This window comes from Ananas comosus, linkage group 9 (assembly GCF_001540865.1).
Source record: "Ananas comosus cultivar F153 linkage group 9, ASM154086v1, whole genome shotgun sequence".
NCBI classification, from domain to species: domain Eukaryota; kingdom Viridiplantae; phylum Streptophyta; class Magnoliopsida; order Poales; family Bromeliaceae; genus Ananas; species Ananas comosus.
Window position 1 is genome coordinate 244,443 of NC_033629.1, and position 23,881 is coordinate 268,323.

General features: G+C 37.0%; 3 protein-coding genes across 5 annotated transcripts; 2 read left to right on the forward strand and 1 right to left on the reverse strand.

The window, feature by feature from the left end:
- Positions 31-3,210, forward strand: LOC109715833 (transmembrane protein adipocyte-associated 1 homolog). The gene is made up of 6 exons (XM_020241028.1): positions 31-601; positions 962-1,153; positions 2,324-2,486; positions 2,581-2,683; positions 2,767-2,848; positions 2,977-3,210. Exons 1-6 carry the CDS (start codon positions 299-301, stop codon positions 3,055-3,057), a joined length of 924 nt encoding a protein of 307 aa, XP_020096617.1. The 5' UTR covers positions 31-298; the 3' UTR covers positions 3,058-3,210.
- On the forward strand, positions 5,076-7,431 carry LOC109714968 (PLASMODESMATA CALLOSE-BINDING PROTEIN 3-like). The gene is made up of 4 exons (XM_020239735.1): positions 5,076-5,328; positions 5,690-5,929; positions 6,069-6,102; positions 6,773-7,431. Exons 1-4 carry the CDS (start codon positions 5,274-5,276, stop codon positions 7,056-7,058), a joined length of 615 nt encoding a protein of 204 aa, XP_020095324.1. The 5' UTR covers positions 5,076-5,273; the 3' UTR covers positions 7,059-7,431.
- On the reverse strand, positions 8,507-17,233 carry LOC109715468 (pre-mRNA-splicing factor ATP-dependent RNA helicase DEAH1-like). Of its 3 annotated transcripts, XM_020240482.1 has the most exons (24): positions 16,949-17,233; positions 16,769-16,834; positions 16,419-16,505; positions 14,830-14,863; positions 14,682-14,736; positions 14,431-14,490; positions 14,263-14,334; positions 14,014-14,077; positions 13,414-13,493; positions 13,184-13,251; positions 13,014-13,071; positions 12,736-12,793; positions 12,567-12,635; positions 12,378-12,446; positions 12,152-12,241; positions 11,902-11,988; positions 11,637-11,819; positions 10,510-11,550; positions 10,306-10,368; positions 9,584-9,707; positions 9,393-9,493; positions 9,157-9,219; positions 8,984-9,056; positions 8,507-8,861 (listed from the first exon to the last, which is right to left on the reverse strand). In XM_020240482.1, exons 1-24 carry the CDS (start codon positions 17,216-17,218, stop codon positions 8,815-8,817), a joined length of 2,982 nt encoding a protein of 993 aa, XP_020096071.1. In that variant the 5' UTR covers positions 17,219-17,233; the 3' UTR covers positions 8,507-8,814. The 3 variants fall into 3 exon arrangements, with proteins under 3 accessions (XP_020096071.1, XP_020096072.1, XP_020096073.1); XM_020240483.1 differs by lacking the exon at positions 10,306-10,368; XM_020240484.1 differs by lacking the exons at positions 8,507-8,861; positions 8,984-9,056; positions 9,157-9,219; positions 9,393-9,493 and having other exon boundaries at positions 9,610-9,745.

Genomic DNA, 23,881 nt, shown 5'->3' on the forward strand with positions numbered 1-23,881 from the left:
ATTCTCCTAAGTCCTACCCTGGTTTCTTAGTTCTTCCCACCTAGCCTTTTCTTTTCTTTTCTCTGTGTTCGTGTCATTTGACCACACACGCACATTAAGGAAAGCGCGAAAGGGATTCAGGGTCGGGGTTAAGGCTTCGTCTACGCGAATCTCCTCTCTCTTCTTTCCAATTTCTCTCTCGCAAATCCACGATCAATCCTAGCTAGGGTTTACGCTGGTCGAGTTCTTCGGATTCGATCGGTTCCCAAGCGCTAGGGTTCCCTTGTGATATGCCTCTCCTCCCTTCGCGGCGGCGGAGATGAGGCAGTTGGAGCAGCTCACCGGGATCCCGCTCTCGATGTCGCCGGACGCAACAGTTCCGGCCTTCGGAGGCGGCGGAGAAGGCGGCGGCTCCGCCCTCTCGTGGTGGTTCGTCGAGTGCCATGGGATCTGGCACAACCTCGCCCTGATCCTGCTCTCGGCGCTCTTCGTCGCCTACCTCTCTTCCCAGGCGCGGAAGAGCTACGCCAAGCTCACCTATGGCCGATCATACATCATGATCGCGTACTACGCCCTACTCTGGGCCGTTAGCCTTCTCAATCTCCTATGGTGCGTCCTCCAGGTACGACGCGATTCCCTTCTCCTTGCTACGTTGAACATTCTAGGATTTTCTCGATTCAATCTGGTTAAGAATCGGCCTCTTTTGGGAGCTACATATTAATCAATTCATTATTAGGTTTTCCACCTTCGAAGATCGTTTTTTATTAGAAAATTGTCTATTGGAATCTTCCTTATTGATTATGATCACTAACCCTATTGATCATATATGAAAATTTTTCCATTGGGTGAATTGGATCGCATTCTAGTTAGATTTTTTCACTGATATCCTGTTACTTCCTTTCTTAATTTTGCGAATACTAATATACCAGCCCTTATAGTGTATTAGCTAAACCCTCTCTTCTATCTATATATGTGAGGATAGGCGTGGCAATGTACACCTAGCAAGGAGTTCTCTTGGAATATGCTGTCGTTGTTTTCAAAATCGGGGATGTTGTTTCTGGAAATTAGCATCATGGCCTTTCTACTTCAAGGAAATCATGCTGGTGGTTTGGAAGCTTTAACGCGAACATTTGTTGTCTCTGGAGTTATAGTTGCAGCAGATATATTACTCAAGGTATTTTCTTCGCTCAACTTTTGTATTCTGGAGCTACTAGTAGACTCAATCCCAATAATATATTCCTGTTATTCAAGTAACCTATGGGCTTTGACATTATTCAATAAAAGAAAAAAAAAAGGAGAAGATGCTTATATACCTAAGTAATGGTCATTTTATCTTATCCAAAGTGCATACTAGGAACTTTTACTTCTAACAGAAAATTTGTCAATGTCTGGTTAATGTATCACCTTAGCCCGTGACAATGATTCTGCTGCTTAAAGTGTTTAAATCTTTAAATGCGTTCTATGTTTCAACATAGCTCTAAATTATGCTGCCCTGCTTTTAAGTTTTAACTTGAAGCTAGTCAAATGATCATTTTGGTTGACACTGACTTGGGTGCTGTGTAGAATAGTTCGTGCAGCTGAAATGATACGTTAGGCTTCCTGTCAACTGTTACGACCGAAAGTTGATGGTAGGACATGAAACTTGATCTGTGAATGGAGATTAAAGCATCTTTAAATGGAAATGGTTGACAAGTTATTATTTTGTCTTAATTTTGAACCAACTATGTGTCTGTTTTATCATAATGATGTGACGTTTAGTAGGATTGTAGTTCATTGGTGAACATCAGCTTGGCTCTATAGAACTTAGTGGTTAGTGTAATGGACTTTTTCTCCTGGTCTCAATCATGCCTAGATGGTATTTTTTAGGTAACATGAATGGATATCCCCTCAACTAGAGAATTTTTGCAGTAGGCGCATGAACTTCCTATTTTTTCCACCTTAATTGCACTCGTTTAACCTTTGAAAGAATTATTTGTCAACAAAAATTGGGGATTTCATCAAGATTATTGCCTCCATTAGCTATTGGTGGTCGTTAATGAAGTCCATACTTCAGCTGCAAAGTAGTGCAAGCAGGAAATTTGATGCAATGCTGATTAATTTTAACTAAAATAAATTAAATCAAGGCAGAAGAAAGTTTAGGTGTCAAAAAGTAAATCTCGGGGGCCTATTTTAAAATGGCCTATGATTGGCTGGTCTGCATACAAACCTTGTTTGTTTAGTTTTGACGTATGTTGAGGGAAGTGTAATTACTTTATAAGTTACCAGTGTTCATGCATTCTAGAAGGCAGTTGAATTGTTTATGGTGCATATTGTCTTTATATGTTATTCTTGACTTATTCTTCAGGCTATATATGTATTTGGCTTTGGTGTTCCATTGTTCCTCGATGCCAATGAATCAGCAAATCGTGTGAAATGGGGTTTGTGGATTGTCCATAAGCTGTTGCTCACTGCAGTCTATGGCTTCATTTTGTTCATGCACCACTCCAAATGGAGAGAGAGACTACCAGGTAATCATTTTCACCTCTTATTTTAACGTTCACATATTTCCCTCCCTTTTATTACAATGTGAATCTCACATTTCACTTTCTCCCCTCGCCACAGCAAAACCAGCATTCTACAAGTACATCTGCGTGATGTTCGTATTAAATGCCGTATCGCTATTCGCCTGCATTCTTGTTGGAAATGGAGCTGGGTTTGGCTCCTGGTAATTACTTGGCTCTCTTCATTAGATAAAATATGTTTCTAAATGTTTTGGTGGCAAACATCTGATAGCATATCTACTTCCAGGTTGTATAATCTCACAACAGTATGCTACCACGCACTTTATCTTCCATTCTTGTATGTGACATTCCTAGCTGACTTTTTCCAGGTGTGCTTTATTCATTGCTTTATTTTTAGACTTCCATGAAAGAGGCTCTTTTTGCTCATTTTTGTTCCTTCTCCGTGAACTGACATAGTTTATGTGTATAATTTCTTTTTCAAATGATGTATTTACAGGAGGAGGATTTTCGGTTGGAGAATGTATATTACTCTGAGATGAAAGATGCTGGTTTTTTTGATGCTGATTGGGACTACTAATGCAATACTATGACTGTATGGTCGCTCTAATGTAAATGTGCATACCATGGTTTTTTTTTTTTTCCCCTTCTTTTTTCCTTTTTTGGTGTGTGTATGTTACACTGGATCATGTTTTAGTGCAATTTTATGATATCAATGACCTTATTAATCTCTGTTGGTACGCGTACTTATAAGGTGTTTAGTTTGTGTTTGATGTGTGTACACAAACTGTTCGCATATGTTATATGTGTCGGTAAGTGGTTCAATAGTGGTGGGTGCACTGGGTATGCTTTTATATGTAGAAGGTCTTTTAGCTATTATAAATCTTCTTTGTTGATTTTAAATTTTCTTCGAAGATTTCTTTTATTATTGAATTTAGAAGACTGGTCTATGGTGATCACCGTCCAATAAATTCTCGGTCTTTGCTATGTTTAAGAAGCATACAATACTACTCTAACAAGGTGGATATATATATATATATATATATATATATATATATATATATATATATATATATATATATATATATTAAAATTATTCCTGAGTTATTCTTTGTCCTTTTTTTTGTTTTCTAGTTCTTTCGTTTGCTAGGCCTACTTTGGATCATTTAAAGTGACATTTACATCGCATTTTCCCTTCTATTGTTAAGTTTCTTTCTACTAGTATCTTTGTTACTCCCTAGTCTCCTACTGTGATCTATGGAAGTAATAATCACTGCTATCGTTATCATTATATTGGTATTATTTTTATACAACTATAGTATTATTTATTAAAGATTGAGCAGTGTATTCTTAGTGGGATTAGTAGTGCTAGTATTAGTCTTTTTATTATTGTTATTACTAAGGACAAATTTATAAACACCACGGGAATGTTATCAAATATTCTTTTCGCAAGGGGCGGCCGCTAATTAATACACTTTTGTCATTCTAAAAGTGACTGAGGCCACTGTTAACTTACTTTTTTATAAAGATAGGAGAATCCAAGTAGAAGATCGAAGAATGGCTTCGAGATACTACTACTCTCTCTCTCTCTCTCTCTCCTCTCTCTCTCTCTCTCTCTATATATATATATATATATATATATATATATATTACTTCATAAAATAATAATAATTATGATTAAATTTGTAACAAAAAAAAATTTATTACATTTATTAGAGTTTACTAAGCCATTCAGTCACCAAAGCAAGCAGAAAAAGGCACACACTATAGGGAAAAATTCTAGAATTCACCGGGTATGCTAGTGACATGGCGTCACAAACCAATCTAATAAATTTTTTTAAAAAATATGTCCCAATCATGATGGTAAAAAAATATTTTTATTGTACTTTTATTTGAAAAGAAGAAATGTGATTGGCTTGTTATTAATAACGTGGTGCAACGTGACAGTATAAATTTCTCACACTATAGGTCGGTCGACAATATCCTCTAAATATCATATATAATATATATATATATATATATATTATATATAATATATATATAATATATTCGACTCCCCTTACGGTGACAGCACACCATCATACAATACCAACGGGCAAAAACAAATGTAAATAAAAATATAATTTTTTTAAAAATAAAAACAGAGTCCATTGGGCCCCGAACCATGCACTAACCATACCCAGAGGTTGAGTTGAGTATAAATAATGGAAAAAAGAAAAAGTATAGCAACTAGTGGTGGGACCTGTTCCACCACCTCATCCATGGACCATATCTGATTTTTAAAAAATGAGTTAAAATGAGAGATGGGTGCAAGGGTGGTGGTGGTCTACGAATGATGATACGGGTGGACCAGGTCCAGGGTGATAGCTTGTTTGCAAGCTAGTTACTCAACCGGGCAACTCCAGTACTCCTCCTCCCCGCCCTGGGTTTACGACCGTTTACGAAAGGCCATAACCTACGCACACCAGCGTGCAGCTCACTTCCCGAGACCGCCACTACACCTCTCTCTGCACACCTACACATATACATACATACATACATACATACATACATACACTTCCACATTTTATTCACAGATAGAAGAGATAAGAAGAGATACAGAGTCTCATTATAAAAGGATCAGGGGATGGAGCGATGGTTATTTAAAAAACGCCTCATTATAGATACTACTGGCCATTCCATCCCCGCGTCCAAATCTTTAATTTCCGTTGCCCGGCCCCCCCCATCATTTTTTCCCTCGCAAACATCTCTCTCTCTTTCTCTCTCTCTCTCTCTCTCTGAGCTAATTAATAAGCTATGGAAGCTCTGGCTTGTTTGGTGCTGCTCATCTTGACCATGTTCAAGGCATCAGGTGTGTGAGCTCAACTCAACTCCTCTTCTTCATATTTTCAAGTTTTGTTGAAGCCATTTTTCTCTCCCTTTTTTTTTTTTTTTTTTTTTTTTTGGCTATATAAGAAGAACCCCTAATAAGTAAATCAACTACGTTATTCTTCAACAAAAGTTGCAAGGCCCACTGCCTCTTTCCTTACACTAACAAGCATTATGCATCTCAAAACTTCTACCACTTGTTGACACTTTTTTAGTTGTTTCCATCCAAAACACAAGTTTAATTCTGGTGATGTTATAAATGTATATGTATCCTTCTTTTAAGTTCATTAACAATTTCCCAAATCATCATCTATCTAACTTGTGGATCTGTTGCTGTGGAACAGATGGTGCTTGGTGCGTATGTAGGTCTGATGTGAGTGACAGTGCTCTCCAGAAGACGCTGGACTACGCCTGTGGGGCTGGGGCAGACTGCAACCCAACACTCCAGAACGGGCCTTGCTATCAGCCCAACACAGTGAGAGCCCACTGCTCTTACGCTGTAAACAGCTATTACCAGAGGAAGGGCCAAGCTCAAGGGGCTTGTGTCTTTGCTGGAACTGCTACTCTCGCTTCTACTGACCCAAGTAAGTAATTAAAGATGATCCCTAAAAATAATCCCATCACTTGTTCCCTTTTCCTTTTATTTATCTATTTATTTTGTTTTTGCCCTCTTTTTAAGACATATTAAGATGATGATGTTTTTCTGCTTCTTTTACTTTTTAGGTGCTGGTGGTTGCACATACCCTGCCAGTCCCAGGTAACTTTTTTTTTTCCTCTTATTTTTATTTTTTTCCCCTCCTCTTACTTTGGTTGTAGCTATGGAGTTGTCTTTTGCTTTTTAATCTCAATTTTTTTTCTCCTCTCAAAGGAATTCTTCTTTTGTTGAACTTTTTTAAAAAAAAAAAAAATCTATGGCTTCCTTACCCTTTATTTTCAGTTGTATTCTTTTTAATCTTTTGCTTGGCTGCAGGTCACTTTTTTTTTTTTTTTTTCCAAATTTCTGCGTTGATTGATTTTGATTCTTACTGTAGCAAAAAAAACAAAAAAAAGAGAGAAAAAACAACACTTCAATATTGCGGGGTTCATCTCCACTAATTTGTTTGATGTATTATTCTATACTAAAGTGAGCTTTTTTAGGAGAATCTGATTCCTTTTCTTCCATCTTCCAGCTGGCCTTTTCACTAGTGGAAGATTCTCATATTATTCTTCTTTCACTTTTTAATAGTGCTCACATCTTTTTTTATTTATTTATTTTTATCTAGATAGCTTTTTCCTCTTTATTATAGTACTAAATTAATTTGTTTTTGCTTGTCCTACCATCCATCTACTTAATCAATTTATTATTCCTAGCTGTTTCAGCTCTTGAAACCTCTACTAATCCAATTTACTTTTTTTCCTTATTTCTGGGGGTTTTGTAACTTCTGTAGTGCTGCTGGAACAAGCCCACCCAGCACAGGAACAGGCACAGGGACAGGGACAGGAACAGGAACAGGAACAGGAACAGGCACAGGCACAGGCACTACAAGCCCAAGCCCCCCAGGTTCAACCACACCAAGCACTTTTGCCCCTCCAGGAACAGTGTTGGGGGGGGGCCTTGGCCCCTCTGGCAACAGCATTTCTACTGATAGCAGTGCAACATTCCCACAGCCCCTTGTGCTTCTTCAGCTCCTCTTCTCAGCTATTATTTATGTTTTTCCACTAATGAGGGGTTGAATATGTGCTTAGATTCTTGCTTACTTGGATATGTGACAAAAAGGCATCTGTTCCTGCACTTTCAAGTCACCTTTTTCTTTGGGGGGGAGCTTTTACTCTCTCTCTCTCTCCAGAATTTGTTCCTTTCTTTATTTCCCCTTACTAGTGGCAAACAAGAAAGAGTTTTGATTCCATTGAAGTGGGGTGGTGGTGGGAGGGGGGAATTCCTTTGTTGAATTATTTTGTCTTCTTAGGATTCTTTGTTTTTTTTTTTTTTTTCTCTTTTGTTCTACTTTCTATTTGTACATATAGTGGAGGGGGTAGAATTAGAAATGAAATGTATTAATTCTCACTGATGTGATTTCTACTTACTACTGGACTTGTAGTACTCTGATGTGTTTGTCTCTGTAGGCCATGTGCTATGTTTCAGTATTTGCTACTGCTGTTTTCATGTCAGATGCCTTTTTCTTCAAATTATTAATTTACTATCTCATTTCATTTCTTCTTTTTTTTTTCTTCATATCTCTGGTTGATTTGTGCTATGTTTTTAAGCCCAATTATTCAAAACTAATTCAACTTGAGTTAAAATTCAGAGACATGGCTGGTACGAAAGCATGTAATGGTAGTAAGATTTGATGGTGAATTTTTTCTGTAAAAGGAGAATTGGAGAAACCAAGCGTAGACTACAGATTCTCTCTCTCTCTCTCTCTCTCTCTCTCTCTAATTGTTTGATAGAAATAACTTGAATTAGTATAAAGAGTTAAGTAGGTGTTAGCTTATAATATGGAGATTTTACGTGTAATTATCGGAGCGGAAAGAGCGCATGTAATTTTGATTTGGCTTTGGTTTCTTTCCATTTTGGTGTTTGTTCCGAAACTTACCATTTATGGAGTAACCGAAAAGGGAAACACTCGCCCATATTTCCCAAAATGGAAAGAAACACTACTCACAATAGCGATCGCTCATCGGCGACCGTCCATTTTCACATCGACGGCTGCGGTTTCGATCTAGAGATATTAGTTAATAGAGTTTTGGGCGGACAAATTATTTCACTTCACGAAAATATTATAAACAACGAATTCTCCTCCTCTTTTTTTTTTTTGACAAATCTGGTTTATGTGGTTCAATTTAAATTTCATTTTTGTTCTAATTGTTTAAGTTTAAATCGTAACAATTTAGTCCCAAAATTTTTCCTCTTAATCGCTTATAGAGTATGCTTTTTCAAAAAAATGAAACTCTGACGATTAAATCAAATTTTGCATTGAACTTGGGAGCGAAACTGAAATCGACGTCCAGCTTAGGCTAAAATTGAGAACAAGCTTCAGAACTAAATTGCTACAATTATGTGGTACTAACAAAGAATGAATTCAAAGATGGGTCAAAATTTGAGGGCCTAAATTTAAAATGGCCATAGTACAATCCAAATTCAAATATATCAGATCAATCCACATCAAAAGAAAACAATAGCATTACCGCCGTTTAAACAGGCTTTGAACTTGGATGTGAGGCTTCCCATTTCATTTTTACTCCTCCTAAGATTCACACAAAAACAAAAGCACCTGAATAAATTACACATTGAGAAAATTCTTAGATGCGTGTGGTACATTTTGAATCGAAATTTGTTACAACAGTACAAGGGAAAATTTCAGAACAAAACACTAATATTTCCTTTCTCGTATTGTACAAAACTTGAAAAAAGAAAAAAAGGGAAAAAAAAAAAAGGGGATCTGTACGGCTTCCTCCGGTGCTCAAAATGTGCATAAAATGGAGCTAGCTCCTACAATGCAGCTCGACCTGTCCCACGAGGTAATTTCTTCGCTCCGGCTGTGTAAAAAGTTACTTAATTAGTTACAACAATTTAGGGGAAAAAAAAAATAAAAAAGAAACTCAGTTACAATCAAATATCCAAAAATTTATAAATCTAAGAAAACCAAAAGTTGGCTTACAATCATCGACATCTTTAAGCTGATAGTAGTGCGGCGCGATTTCTACAAGCCATTCGGGCTTCAGTTCCGTAACCTGCAGTACATCCAAAATTTAAGTTTTAAACAAGGATTCAGAGAATCAACATAAGAGCTCTCGGATCATAAAATTTACACAAAAGAGCATAAATAATCACCTGTCTCATAAACTCCTTCGTTGTGAGAACCAACTCGTGGTATATCACCCAACGAGGAAGCACCTATAGGGATCAAGTGAAACCAACAGGTTAAAAAAAAATGTCTTTTTCAGTGTACAAAAATGTTCGAATACAGGTCTTCCATGGAGCTAAATGCTAGCAATTCTATTTTGACCACCATTAAGAAGCAAGCTCAAAACTTGAAAAGTTAAGTGAAGCGCAGAATAGCAACTTACCTGTGCTAGTCCGGAGTTTGGATGTATATATACTGTTTGGGGGTTTTTGACCGTTCTATAAGAACCATTCTTTTGCAACTTCGCAGAATGGTGGAAAAAACCTGAAATATCAACTCATTTCAGGGAAATCTCTCTCAATAACTCGCCAGTGTTTGACAGGTAAAAATTCAGAAAAAAAGAGGAGCTCATACCTGATGTTATTGCCTTTTTAATGGTATCTAAGTCATTACCATTTGAAGTGAGCTCAATCTCAACTCTTTCCAAGAGTCCCTCTAATTGATCACGAATATCTCTAGCTCTTTTCATACTTCTTACCTGATAAATAAGGGTGAACAGGTTACTGCAACATTCACCTATAAAATATTAAATGGTTTATAAAACTACTAAGAGAAGATCGAAATGCTCATAGAAACAACAGCAAAAAATGCTAGGTAGATTTAAAGGAGAAGGAGAAAAATAGCAATTCATCATATGAGAAAAAAATAGGTTAAGATTCAAAATACAAATGTGAATTATCAGTAAGTTTTGTGAATAATTATCTAAGAGAAAAGAAAGGCAGCACCCACCAAATATAAATGCTTCAAGCTACAGCTATCTATTGAGTATTAAGTACACCATTCTAAGACTGTAGTGATGATGTCAAGTGGGTCCATTCTAGGGTAATTTACTGTATTCTCAAAAGTAAAAGATGCTCTAAGTATATTTCTTTCATATTGCTTTGATGAATCACACTGAGGTTTGTCCTCTCTGTTGGCGGTCAAGATGTATTCAGATAAATGTAGCATTGTATTAATATGAACTGTAGACCTAAGTTAGACCTATCCCCCAAGCAAAGACTACAAATTATAATATCTGATTTAGTGGCAACAAAAACATGAATTCAAGATAAGTAGATGCAATTAGTTGAAAATACCTGAATATAATTTTCATAGCACCATTGGGTCGAGTAATTAGTTTCTTTCCAGGAATTGTAGACCTGAATCAACATGATAAATAACAACAATCAACAACATATATCACATAACTAAATCAAGTTACTTGATAGGAATTATGAGTCAATGTAATATTGTCAATGAAAGAAATGAGTGGAGAAAAAAAAAAGAAAAAAAAGACATACGTTAAGCAACGCAATATGATCTCCAACATTCCCAGTGTGGAAATTCAACCTTGCATTGTCTGCATGAACTTGTTTGTCCTTTGGACGATAAAATATCGAATTTCCAACCGACAACATCGCCGCAATGGATATGATCTCATCAGAACACTTGTACTTGTCCGAAGCAACTATCATTTTTGAAAGCATGGGGTCCAGTGGAAACTCAGCCATCCTTCTCCCAGTCTTAGTCAACTCGCCTCGGCTATTCAGCGCATTAAGAGCAAATAGTTGCTCAAGAGCCTTAAGCAATGCCTCTGATGGGGGAGGATCCATGAAATCAAAATTGACCAAGTCATGAATACCCAAACTTTTAAGAGTGAGCACAACGTTCGCTAAATTCGTCCGTTGAATCTCTGGAACACTGTTCTCCTCGAGATCATGATCGTAATTATACTTAGTATAAAGGCGAAAACATTTTCCAGGTCCAGTACGCCCAGACCTACCAGCCCTTTGCTCTGCAGATGCCTTTGAGATTGGATTCACTAGCAAAGACTCCATCCCAGTTCTAGGGTTATATGATTTAATTTTACAAAATCCAGGGTCGACAACATATTTTATTCCATCAATTGTTAACGATGTTTCGGCTATATTAGTAGCCAAAACAACCTTGCGGGCACCTTCAGGTGTAGGTTCAAAAATCTTTGCTTGCAGCTCAGTGGGGAGGTTGGCGTAAATCGGGCAGATGATAAGTTCCGCTATCTTCGTGCCCAAACCTTTTATTCTGTGCTTAAGGATTTCATCGACTGTTTCAATTTCCTCCTGCCCTGTAAGGAACACTAAGATGTCACCAAGTGGCTGGGTCACGTGTATTTGAAGAACTGTAACAATCGCAGCATCAATGTAGTCTGCTTCCGGTGCTGTCGTGAAGTGTATTTCGACAGGGTATCGCCTCCCTGGAATTTTAAAAATTGGGGCAGAGTCAAAGTAATCACTGAATTTCTCCGCATCCAGGGTCGCACTCGAAATAAGCAACTTGAGATCTTTTCGAAAACGAGCAATATCCTAACAGAATAATAATAGGTTATTTGATGTTTAAGATCGAGTCTTCAAGAAAAGAAGAAATGCCAAATCCAGATCAACGAGTCTACCTTCACCAACCCGAATAATATGTCAGTTGATAGTGTTCGCTCATGAGCCTCATCCACCATCACAACACTGTAGCTAGCCAAATCTGGTTCACCAAGGAATTCCCTCAACAGCATACCATCTGTCATGTACTTGAGTACAGTTTTTTCCGAGGTGCAATCCTCAAACCTAATTGAGTAACCAACCTGTGAATTAATAATTAATCAGCACTTAGCCACAAAATATGGAAAAAAAAAAAACTTTTGGAGCAGCTAGAAAGAGACAAACCTCATGCCCAAGTTTAACACCCATCTCCTGGGACACCCTTGCCGCCACGCTCATTGCAGCAACACGGCGAGGCTGTGTGCATGCAATCTATAAAGGAAGACAATTTCGTTAAATGAAGCTGAAACAATACTGTCATATTATGAAGAAAATGATTATGGTTCTATAACTGAAAAGAATTGGAAAGGAGACAGTCAAGAACAGAAGAAACTTCAAGAACAGAAGAAACTATGGAATCTTATTCATCGTATACCTTCCCAGCTTTTGTATACCCAGCTTCATGAAGATATTGAGGTATCTGAGTAGTCTTTCCAGAGCCTGTCTCTCCAACAATAACAAGAACCTGTTAATCAGAGACAAAACCAAGGTCATTCATTACACAGTTTTGGCTCACCAAACAATTGATTCACCTCCATTTCTATTTGAGAACTTTCAAATTAAGAAAAGAGTACAACCATTGTTGGAGTGACAAAACTAACCTGATGATCTTGGATGGCCTTAAGTAACTCCTCTCTGTAACGATAGATAGGCAGACTTTTCCTATCTTCCTAGCAAAAGAATGGAAAGAAGCAATCAACCGATGAAAAGAGAAATGGAAGACTCTCCATCGACATCTATGAAAATATAGATAGACTAATGAAAGATCATAGTGTTAGTAAATATCATACCTGCAGCTTCTCCAACATGGTTTTTGCCTCTGAAGAGTCATCATTCCCGGAAGATAATTCATCTTCAAACTGCATACATTAAGTATATCTGATTAGAACACACTAGCTGCTGCCTATGTTGTACGTGTAATAAAAGTCATAAAGGTAAAGAGAATTTCACATAACATGCCTGAGTTCCATCCATGACAGATGCTTTGATGAACTCAACCCCATCCTCAAAAACATACCTAAGGTAAGAAAATGGAAGAATGAAGAATGCATCATATACTTCGTCAAAGAATAAATGAAAATTTTCAGCAAACACTAGAACCCCTGAAGGCAATAGAGCATAAAAATGCAGAAAATGTGCGAGCACTTCCATAAGTAGAGACAATAATATCTGATGGTAAGAAACAAGAAACTACAATTAAAGAAAGAAAAACAAGAAGAAAAAACTGAAAGACTTACTGATAGTCATCAGCAGCTTGCTTTCTATCTTTTGAGCCAAATTTTATGGTTGCCTTTCCTGTATTAAGCGCATAGTCAAATTCAAAACACTGATCTGAAAAAAAAGAGTGAGTGCTACTAGCCTCAAAATGTTAAGCTGATATCATATCGGATAACATGAGAAGCCCTACCTATTTGGTGTTCCTCCCAGGCTTCTTGTTCGGCAAATGGATTCATTTTCTCTGCAGCCTCAGGGTCCCTAAGCAAACAAAGATTATCTTAAAAAATCAGATGTAAAAATAGATGGACATTTATCACTAGTGAAAGGCAGAAAGTAACATGTCCAGTCACAATAGAACATCTAGCACATGCCCTTTTGATTTGATTGACAAGTAAATCAGTAATTTATAAATGTACAAACCTGTAACGCTGCATAGCTGCAGCAAATCTTTTCTCTTGATTGACCCGTCCCTCCATGTCGTATGCCTCAGGCATTTTGTACTGTTATCATTAAATACATTATGCAGAAGATAATCAGTGATCGAAAAATATTTGAGTGGAGGAAGAAAATTACATAATTACAGCATACAGAAAAAAAGCTTTAATTTCCAATATCTTGGTCAACTGCATCATTCCTTTTTGCCCCCTAAATAGTTATAAAATGAGAATTTAGAGAAAATTTGGGCCAAGTAATTACAGTTATGCACAAAATATTTACCAGTTGCTAAAATACTCGCTAGTTGCACTTCGAGTTAGAACATGTTAAATAGATAGACCAAGCATGTTCAGATACAATAAGAGATAAGACGTCAACAATATGTGCTTGGAACCGGAAAGAACAACTTTCATGGGTGCCTTTCATAGGAAAAATGAAGGTCCACATACCACAACTGAGGTTCCAACAGATGAAACCCTTTTTTCCCCCCATTTAAGCAAGTTGCTAAGGGAATAACAAAAATGATAACAATATAACAGCATATCATCAACTGTGTAGTGCACCGGCAATAAGATAGATAATTACCTCATTAATATTGTCCACATCCTCCAAGTGCTCTTTTGCAAGCTCGTAAATTTTTCTTTTGTACCTGCATATACAATTTACCGTGCTCTTTAGGACTTTTCAATTCAAATTCTTATAGCATGTAAGGCCATACCACAAGATAAATCCATGCATCAATATGTTGCCATTCCAAAATAAAGAAAGTTGGTAATAATAACTAAAAGTAGCATGAACAAGGCAAGTTAGATGAAACAAGGTAGAAATGGTTACCTATACTCACGTTCTTCTGCTTCCGTCAGCTTCACGCCCTCAAATATATACTCATGATCTATAATGTCATCCCTTGAATTGAAAAAACAGAGTTTAGGATTAAGCAGTCAGGATTTGTATGGAGGATAAACTTAAATAAGGACAGCTACAAGGTATATTTCAACATACCGAATCTCCAAAAGCTTCTGATCTCTCCGCTTTTGCAAATAAACTTGCCTTGAAACTTTTCTGCCATATAAAATATACAAAAAATAAGATATAGCCAAAGGTCATTTTATCCAAATCAAAACAGTAAGAGGAGTAGAAGCTTCAATAAGGAAGACAGCAGATGAACTACCGGTCATTACAGAATAAATAAAAAAAAAAACATAAACTTCTAAACAACAATAAGATTAACAAAGAGTTCTGAGCGCAGGAACCTCAGTTCTGAAGTATCATTTTTCTCTGATGCTTGAGTTCTTCGAATAATCTCCTCTGTAACATATCACTTAAAGTCAAAGGAATCGCTTAATAATAATAATAATAATAATAATGATAATGTAATTAAGAGAGCGACATTATCTATACCTTCCTGCGCCTTCGTTAACTTTGGTTCTGTCAACTGATGACAAAAGAAACAATAGTAAAAATTAGCCCAAGAAGAAAAGCCAGATGAAAGAAATAGTAATAACTAAAATAGCATATATGGTGTGCATTAAGATGTAACTACATACTCTCATACAATTACAAGGAAACCATAGTAGCAAATATATAGTATGCATTAAGGGATGGTTCGAAGGATTTGAGGCTTGGAATGAGAATCAGAATGAGTCTCTCCCTGGTGTTTGGTTTGAGGGATTGGCATTCCAATTCCCATACCGAGGAAAATTGAATCCCGCCAAAATGCTCCCACCATGGAGGTGGGGGTTAACTTTGATTCTAGGAGGGATTGAGAAAAGAACTTCTTTATTTTTGCAATGATAATTATTTAAATTCAAACATATATCCAAATTTGAATTTAGATTATATTATAATTTCAATTTTGAATTTGTATAATGGATTCAAAATTTAAGTTTTAAATTCTTCAGTTCAAAATTAAATTCAAATATAATTTTAATATTTCAATTTAATTCTTCAGTTCAAAATTAAATTCAAATATAGTTTTAATATTTCAATTTAATTCTAATTTTAAATTTGTCTTTGAACTTGAATTTGAATTGTTAGTTCAAAGGAATTCAAATTTTTAAGTTCAAACTGTGAGTCCCAATTTGGATTCAAATTTTGATTATGGGTTTAGATAGTAGGATCCGGGCGGTCCGGGGGGACCACCATGGCTCCTCTCTTCTCGAGAATCCATACATCCCTTATCATATTAACATTTAAACTTTTAGTCAAAAGCTAATTTCTATTTAAGTTTGTTTTCTAAGTTTTATTTGAGCATGAATTTGAATTGTGAATTTAAAATCTCATTTTGAATTTAAATTTGAACTCAAATTTAAATCAAAATTTATATTCACTTGTAGAGTTTTAAATTCAAATTATTGTTAGTTTACTTATATAATTAAATTTGTGCAATGAGACAAATCTGTAAACTTTTGATTGAAATGCCCCTTAGTGTTACAACAACGGCATTTATATAATGGCCAAGTCATGCTTAATTTCTTTCTTCAATTCTCTGCTATATGATTAAAAAAATCTGTTGATTTTGGTACCAGAGACATTACTAATGATCTTAAGTTGAAGATAAACAGAGCAAACAAAAACAAACATTTGAAGACATAAAAGTACATGACTATATGATACGGTAGTTACTCTTTTGTCTATATCTGTTAGTCCAAAATGAATGTATCAGTCCATGCCCTATTCCCAGCCCAATCCATGATGACATACCGGATTAACAACTAAAAAAGGCATACCTCGATAATGAACTGATGTTTAGCTTCTAACAACAATTTGTGCTCCGTAAGAAAAGTCGATTTTCTTGAAAGAAACAATAATGGTGCCATATAGTAGCACAAATAGGTAATATTAACTACAAAGTACAAACCACTTTAACAATTGCAACACTTGGTTGAATATAGTATCCTCTAACCAGCCATTGTGCATCCATATTCTAAAGTAATTGTCCATTCAGGAAAAGCGAAAAGGAAGCGTCACTAACAACTCTATTTTCTTACCTTCCGAGTTGCAGCTGCATCTCTTTCTCTCATGTTCCTCTCCAATTGAGCTCTCTCTTCTTGATCTTTAATCCTGGCTTCTTCTGACTACAGGCGAAATAAAATGACAATTGCAGTTATTTTGCACACATAGTAAAGAGCAAGCAATCGGATGGTTGTTCACAAGCTTAACAGAAGAAAAAAGTTAAAAAGAAGAAGAAGAAGTATGCAAGTTATTCAATAAACAAATATTAGAAGTGAACAAAATCTGAACAAAGATCTCGAATTATTGAGTTCCATAAGGAACAGAGGAGTCACAGGTGCACAAACTGAAAACTGAAAATAAGTTTGGAACAACCAAAACAGCATACCTCAAAATCATCATCATTATCATCCAAAGTACGCTTGCGAACAGGTCTTTCAGCCACTGTCGTTGCCTATAATAGAACGTTGGTACAAAAAAATATATATATGTAAAAGACCAGTCTACGAGGTGTTAGCAATGACAACTTGCCATATGAATATGAGTAAGAAGAGATCTAACATTGTACCTCGTCATCGTCACTATCTTGGGTTTCGCTTTTCTTCCTAAAGTGCTTTCGATTAGAAGTCACTTTTCCTGGCTGAGAAGTTGACGTAGTAGACGCTACTTGGTCATCTCCATCATCATCCTCAGGTTCTAATAGCTTGTAGCTCCTTTGCTTTTTCGCAAACAGAGCTGCCTCCCTTTCCTCTTTCTGATAACTCTGGGGCACAAAAAAGCAAGGAAGGAAGAAAGAATTAAGATTTCGTTGAATATCATTTACGATTACAACAGTCATTATTTGACACCAACTCATTTTTCAGCCTAGTATTCTACTCATTTGACTTGAAGTAATGATACCATTATAAAATTGTTTGAATAATGGAAGTAGACAAAATAAAAAGGGAAAAAGAGATAATGGACTTCCTTTAAAACAGCAATGAAAAGGAAGAGGAAAAAGTCTGCTAGCATGCACAAAATCAGCAGATCAGGCATGACGCTACAGAAAGAACTACTAACATCTATGAGGTAAACTGGTAAGATTAGGACGAAAAATATTGATATAAAAGCAGGTTTACTCTGTTGCATGCAAGTTACAGTTTTCATAAGCAGGAGACAAAACATTACATCCATTTTCACGTATCATAATAGAAGGACCACCTATGTCATATGTATATCCTCTACATTAGGAAAGTTATGTGCTCATCCAAAAAATCTTGCTGAATATCTTTCCACTATTTGTCTCAAAATAATCGTCAACTTTCTCTCATTGTAGTATCAGATTTATCACCACCATAACCTTCTTCCTGACGTATCTAGCTTTGGACCGACCACTATTTTTTTTTTTTTTATATATAGAAATACTTTTCCTGCTTTTCTAATAATTATAATACCGTGATTACCCCGATTGAAAAAGTAAAAGGTGAGAGAAAAGATATAAATACCGAGGTCATGATTTTAATACCAGTACTACGACTCGAAGTGAGAGCAAAACATGTCGATTTCTTGAACGAAAAAAACACTGTTAATTAAGCTTCTTGTGGAAAATTGAAGGTAAGAAGGTAAATAATTAATTAAATGTCGTATTAGAGAGATAGGTGAGCAAGTTCATGCACGCGTATATGTACAATATATAACAAAGTGTACAAAAAAAAAAATTTCTTTTACCTCATGACAACGTCAAAATGAGTACGTGATCAGTTAGAATCATAAGAAAAGGATATTGTTTTAATAACATTAACTAATAGAGTAATACTTAAACTAAGGTTCGACACTCAAACATTGTTGAAAACGTCCAAAAGAACCTTACAAAGCACCGCTTAGTTCGCCGATAATACTAGAGCTTTTGGGACCTCAGATATGTATTTCTTAGTTAGCTAGTTAGCAGAACCATGTCGTAACGCAATCTCGTCTAGTTCTCCGAATATTTCGAATATTTACAAAAGCTCATCAATAAATAATTAATAAACTCAAATTAAACCTGTAGATTACAACCGTCAAAAACTACGGTGTTCCGGGTGAACGACCAAGGAGAGAAAAAAAAACAGGAGGAAAAAAAAGAAGATTAATACTTACATTAGAAGAAGAGATTCATCTGAGTGATTAATGAAAAATCAATATATCAAACATTTTGAGACTTGATTCATAATTAATGGAATAATTTGACAAAGAAAACAACAACGAAAACCGGATAAAACGTGTGTTATTAAAAGCGAGTAAACTTAATTGAAAAAGAGAGTTTTTTATCTTTCTTTCTTTTTCATCGAAAGAAAAAAAAGGGGAAATTAGGTGTGTTGTTTTTTCAATAAATAAAAGAACAAAAGGGGAGAATAAAAGAGATGCAGTTTTTGCTTCGTAGTGACAAAAACGCATCCCTCACGTAGACCAGAGTACGTTAAAAGTCTTTTTCAGAGTAAGTAAATAAACAACGAAAATACATTATATATACAAATCAACTTTTCTGTTAATCACCCATTTTCATGAGCTGTGTAGGGTAGGTTTATAAATGACTCCTTTGAAATGTAGACGGGAAAAACAGACAATGAAATGTCTCTTTTTTCCCTGTTGAAAAGGAGCATGCGCAGTCCACATGCATGTGGTCGCTATGAGGCTTAATCTCTTTACGAAATCTAGGGGGATATGTATAAAAGACGGCATAAAAGTTATATGTAATCGTAGATATTATATTTTTTAATATTAATCTAATTCGTATTTCAAGCTTTATATATAATATATTTAAACAGTTATATAATTACCATGTATTTTAGTCGTAATATATTATGAATATCGTCGTGACTATATATATATACGTGTTTTTAAACATGGAATTTCATCATTAATAATAAATCCTTAGCACCAGGAAAAGATACGCACCACCACTTACTTTGCTTAATGCTCAGTTTTACTTTTACGCAGGAACAAGTATAAGGAGGCAATAATGAAATATTTTTAAATTCCGGCTACTAGTACTATTAAAACAGCCATGTAAAATATCATGATATGTTTTATTAAATGTGCTATAGTCACATGCTCTTGCAGCCCATCGAGCACGTAGTAGAGTGATGAAGATGCTGTAACAATATGTAGTTGGATAAATAAGCTTAATTCATACCCAACCAGAGTAATTTCTTGTGTAATGACAAAATATTTCATAATAAATTTTATTATAATATTTTTTTATTTTGATTAGAAAGAAATATGGCGTATTAGTAGCATTCCTGATTTCAGGTCGAAGTCAAATTTATCGAATTTTAAACTAGAGTTGAAAAGGTGATGTGGTTTTGAAAATTGGTAAGAATATATATAGATAGCTTGCAAGGTAGTTTTTATCGACATTAACTCTCATTTTATTTTCGTCTCAGTTTATTCGTGGGTTTTACTAGCTTTTCCGGATGTGTTCGGGATGAAAAAGCACACCGGAGGTGTAATAATAACACTTGAAATCTTCAGAGTGTTGTACCCGGCTAAGCAGAGCATCGCTCTGCATGTACTAACCCAGATATATCACCTGGTTTTATCCGGAAGAACCCGGGGGTTACTTAACCCGAAACAGAATTCGCAAACCGGGTAAATGTGAATGGTGTGTTCACCTCTTTAATATTCTCTCGTTCGAATTCACACCCACTCTCTCGTCTATGTACTACTCTATTTAAACCACCCACAATTAAAGATGCACACACATATATATATATATATATATATATATATATATATATATATATATATATATATATATATATATATGTATATGTACAAAGAATTTTCAAATCAGTTATTTAACGCGTTTCTTTGGTTAAAACGACTTAGTATGGTAAAAAAGCTGCCATAGCATTAAACAACACGGTATTAAAATCCAATTAGTTCGATCTATGTAGAGTAATGATGTTATCGATTCACATAGAGTAATAATTACGGAATAACCCTTTAGATTAACCGGAAATTCACTCGCGTTTTTTTCTAAGTTTCATGAGAGAGTTATTCTTTATAACGACACAGATGCTGAAATGACGAATGATAAAATGAGAAGTTGAACGAAGTATAATCATTGAAACAGCTGTAAATTTAAGGAAGGTTACTCTGAATGGAATGTTCATGAAATATACGGTTATGCAAATCTATATTTAAGAAGTTTTCCCACACTTACACATCTCTCTTATCACTCCTTCCCCGATCCCAAACTTATCACTCCGGAGAGTAATTCCGAAGTACGTAGGGTTACGGTTCACGGTTCTTCTTCCCTTTTTTTATTTATTTATTCTTTTTTTTCTTCTTCTTCTTTTCCATTCCTTTCTTTTCCTGTATATACCCGAGTGTTCACAACAACTATTCGACCTGATATACCTCTCCACTTTCTTTTCACGTACTTCTCGTAATTTGGGGGAGGGTGGGGGTGTTATTTCTATACGTATTCGTCATAAGATGACCAAATTTCGTACCTTTCCTTTTCCTGTGGGTTGTATCCAATCCCCCCTCTACCCAACAGTACACAAAACCACCTGTTCACTTGTTGGTTGAAGTGTATAGTGTACAAGAGTATGATTAGAAAAATTTTTTTTATGGTACCAATTTCGGGTAATGTGTAGATATATATATATATATATTAATTTGTAGATTTTTACAAGGAGGGGAGGGGGTGGGTTTTTTTTCTTGGGATAGTAAAGATCGGACTCGAACTTCGAAGATTTAGGATGATACAGTCCATGAAACAAAGGTAGAGTAAACCTACTGATGAGTTTTGTGGGGGACACAAATGTTAAAGTAGTTATTACAGTCTATTCGTGTTGTGTCTTCTTTTCTCTTGGAGGCTTGACGAAAACATTTACTGAACAAAGATTGGTGGTTTAAAATTCGTTGTAAATCCTCCAACTCTTATGTTATAATATAATTGTTTCGGTCAATCCAATATCGTGGTTGTAACTGAAAAATAACATAGGAGTCTCGTTGAGTCCTCCTATTTTTTTTCTTTTTGTTTTGTTTTGTTTTGTTTTGTTTTGTTTTGTTTGTTTGAATTTTTTCTCATAAAATTTAGTGATTTGTGTAATAACTTGTCCTCTTTTGAATGACTAGTAACTTCAACTTGAATGTTGATAATGAATTTTGATAATGAATTTTGAAATTCTCAGGATAAGTGTAACGTAGATTATTTTTGATGTCTCTTTGTGTGAACTCGAAGGGTAAACGGTAAGGTCCAATGCCATGAGTTTAACGTCCTTTTTTCTCGTGTATTATTCCCATTTTCTTTCTTAGTTAAAGAGGTTACTTGATAACTTGAGGAACTGTTTTATGTTAACTCATATAGAGTCCTTTTTTTCTCTTTCTCTTTTTGTTTTTTTTTGAGTTTTTCTTAGGTAAAAGCCATTTGATCGCCAGTGTTTTGTTTAGTCACTCGAGGTCTTGATAGGTTGTAACACGAAATGGTTGTGGAGTTAGTAGTTTAAACAATACTCATAGAGTTTTTTCTTTTTGTTTTTTCTTCTTCTTCTTCTTCTTCTTCTTCTTCTCTCTCACAAGAGTCTCTTTCTTTTGTTTGATCCTCCTCTAGTACTCTACCTAGAAAATGGAGTGACAACTTAGGTCCACCTCCTTTAATCCTTTACTAAGATATGTGTGGCGAAGCCTTTCGCGAAGCAGCTAGTTAAACTCTCGTGTGGGTGATTACCGAGTACGACGTACGACGTACGACGAAGGCGGTTAGGCGGTATTTACCTCGAGTCTTAGCTGGGCAACAAGCATGATTGCGTCAGGGGGAGGCATCAGCTTCGGCCTTACAACTCTAGGTCGTCGCGCAGGCCGAAGAGCCCGTCGAAGACGACGACTTAATTCGGGTTTACCCTGAAGAACACCGGAGGGTTACGAACGGGGCTGCGCTTCGAGGACGGCGTCTAGTTCGTGAGCACTAGGCGGCGGAAGAAGGGGCTAGGTGGCGCCGCGCGATACTCTAGACGCAAGACTAGTTAGGAGAACACCACCGAACGAGACACCGGTGGCTCTCGAACCATCCTCACCTTCCGGAACAGCGTCAGGTGCGTGAGCTTACTAGACGAGAAGGAGGCAGAGAAGAGGCGGTTAAATAGCAGCAGCTTTAGCGGTAACCTTCGCGGTACGTCTCTTCGGAGCTCAAGCCTAGGGAGGGAGAACTAGGTCTTAAGCCTTCGCCTTAAGCTTGAGCCTAGGGACGCCCACAGCAGCTTAACGAGTTTAGGTACTAGAGGCTAATTAGGTAACAGCCTTCGTAGTCTAAGAAGGTGGAAGAGCTAGGGAGATGAGGCTGCGGGTAAAGAGTTTAGTAGGTCGACTCTAGAGGCGCAAGAGAAGCGGAAGAAGCAGAGAAGCGAGAGCAGTCTTCGGTTTAGGTGGGAGAACAAGAGGTGTTGGTGTCTCAAGAATAGTCTACTGAGAACTTGTGTCACCTAATTCGGCCGTGGCGGTGGCGGTGACGAGGTTGTGGAGTGTAGAGACCTCTCGTACTCATCGCACTACCGGGGAAGGAGCAGGAGAAAGAGCATGAGGAGGCTACGGCTTTGGCTCGTGCTCCGTTACCGGGAAGAGCTAGAGGAGGAGAAGGAGCCGTGCACGTGCAATGGCTTGTGCCATAGGCTAGCCGAGGCTCTCCGGAGGAGGAGGAGGAGACGAAACGAGACGACAAGGACAAGGACAACGACAACGACAACGACAACAACGAGAAGAAGAAGAAGAAGAAGAAGAAGAACAAGAAGAAGAAGAAGAACGAGTTAACACGAGTTAACGAAGTCTCTTACCGAGGAGTACACCGGCTTGTCTCTGAAGGTTCTCCGCTTCGCGAATGGCGTAAGGGACGTCCTGAACAACCGCGGCGGCACGCGTCCTTGCAACAGCCGGCTATAGGTGGTGCAGAAGAACCCCAAGACAGCGTCCGGCATTCGGCCCCTCTTCTGCGGCTGCTGCGACGCCGGCGAGACGCCGAATAGCAGCCCGAGGCTTCGTCCCCTCCGCCAGCGGCCCCGACGTCCCCCCCGCACCGTGGAGTACACCGGGGGGTCACTGGAGGGGCTTCCCTTCGAGAAGGGCGTCACAAACGTAGACACGAAGACTACTGTGGAGGAGAGACAAAGGTAGTATTGGTCTCGTCTCGTCTCGTCCCCTATCTTCTTCGCGGTTTTTTTTTGTTTTTTTTGCTTTCTCCTCTTTGCCTTTAGACTCCTCGGTTAGTTAGGTTCTTGAGTTTACCCGTAGCCTCTAAACGAATCTAGAACACCTAAGAACTAGGAGCTTCGGTAACGGTCCACTCTAAAACACCCCGAAAAACCTCTTCAACTCCTAGATTTTTCTTCCCCTAAACTCGACAACCCCCAGAGACGAAGAGAGAGATTGTGTGAGACAATAGCAAAGAGCCTCTCGCACCTTTTAGATGAGAAGATTCTCACCCAGTCTCTCTCTTCTCTATATCTCTCTTCACATCTCTCTCTCTCTCTCTCTCTCTCTT

Bases quoted from the DNA above. Each gene is read 5' to 3' on its own strand.
- LOC109714968 (XM_020239735.1), top strand. From the start codon at position 5,274: ATGGAAGCTCTGGCTTGTTTGGTGCTGCTCATCTTGACCATGTTCAAG. The intron at 5,930-6,068 runs GTAAGTAATTAA...TTTACTTTTTAG, and splicing joins TCTCGCTTCTACTGACCCAA to GTGCTGGTGGTTGCACATAC. The intron at 6,103-6,772 runs GTAACTTTTTTT...TAACTTCTGTAG, and splicing joins ACATACCCTGCCAGTCCCAG to TGCTGCTGGAACAAGCCCAC.
- LOC109715468 (XM_020240482.1), bottom strand. From the start codon at position 17,218: ATGACTGTTGTAATCGTAAATGATATTCAACGAAATCTTAATTCTTTC. The intron at 12,447-12,566 runs GTATGATATTTA...TTCTTTTGCTAG, and splicing joins CCATGTTGGAGAAGCTGCAG to GAAGATAGGAAAAGTCTGCC. The intron at 12,242-12,377 runs GTTAGTTTTGTC...TCTGATTAACAG, and splicing joins AGGCCATCCAAGATCATCAG to GTTCTTGTTATTGTTGGAGA.
- LOC109715833 (XM_020241028.1), top strand. From the start codon at position 299: ATGAGGCAGTTGGAGCAGCTCACCGGGATCCCGCTCTCGATGTCGCCG. The intron at 2,487-2,580 runs GTAATCATTTTC...CCCTCGCCACAG, and splicing joins ATGGAGAGAGAGACTACCAG to CAAAACCAGCATTCTACAAG. The intron at 2,849-2,976 runs GTGTGCTTTATT...ATGTATTTACAG, and splicing joins TCCTAGCTGACTTTTTCCAG to GAGGAGGATTTTCGGTTGGA.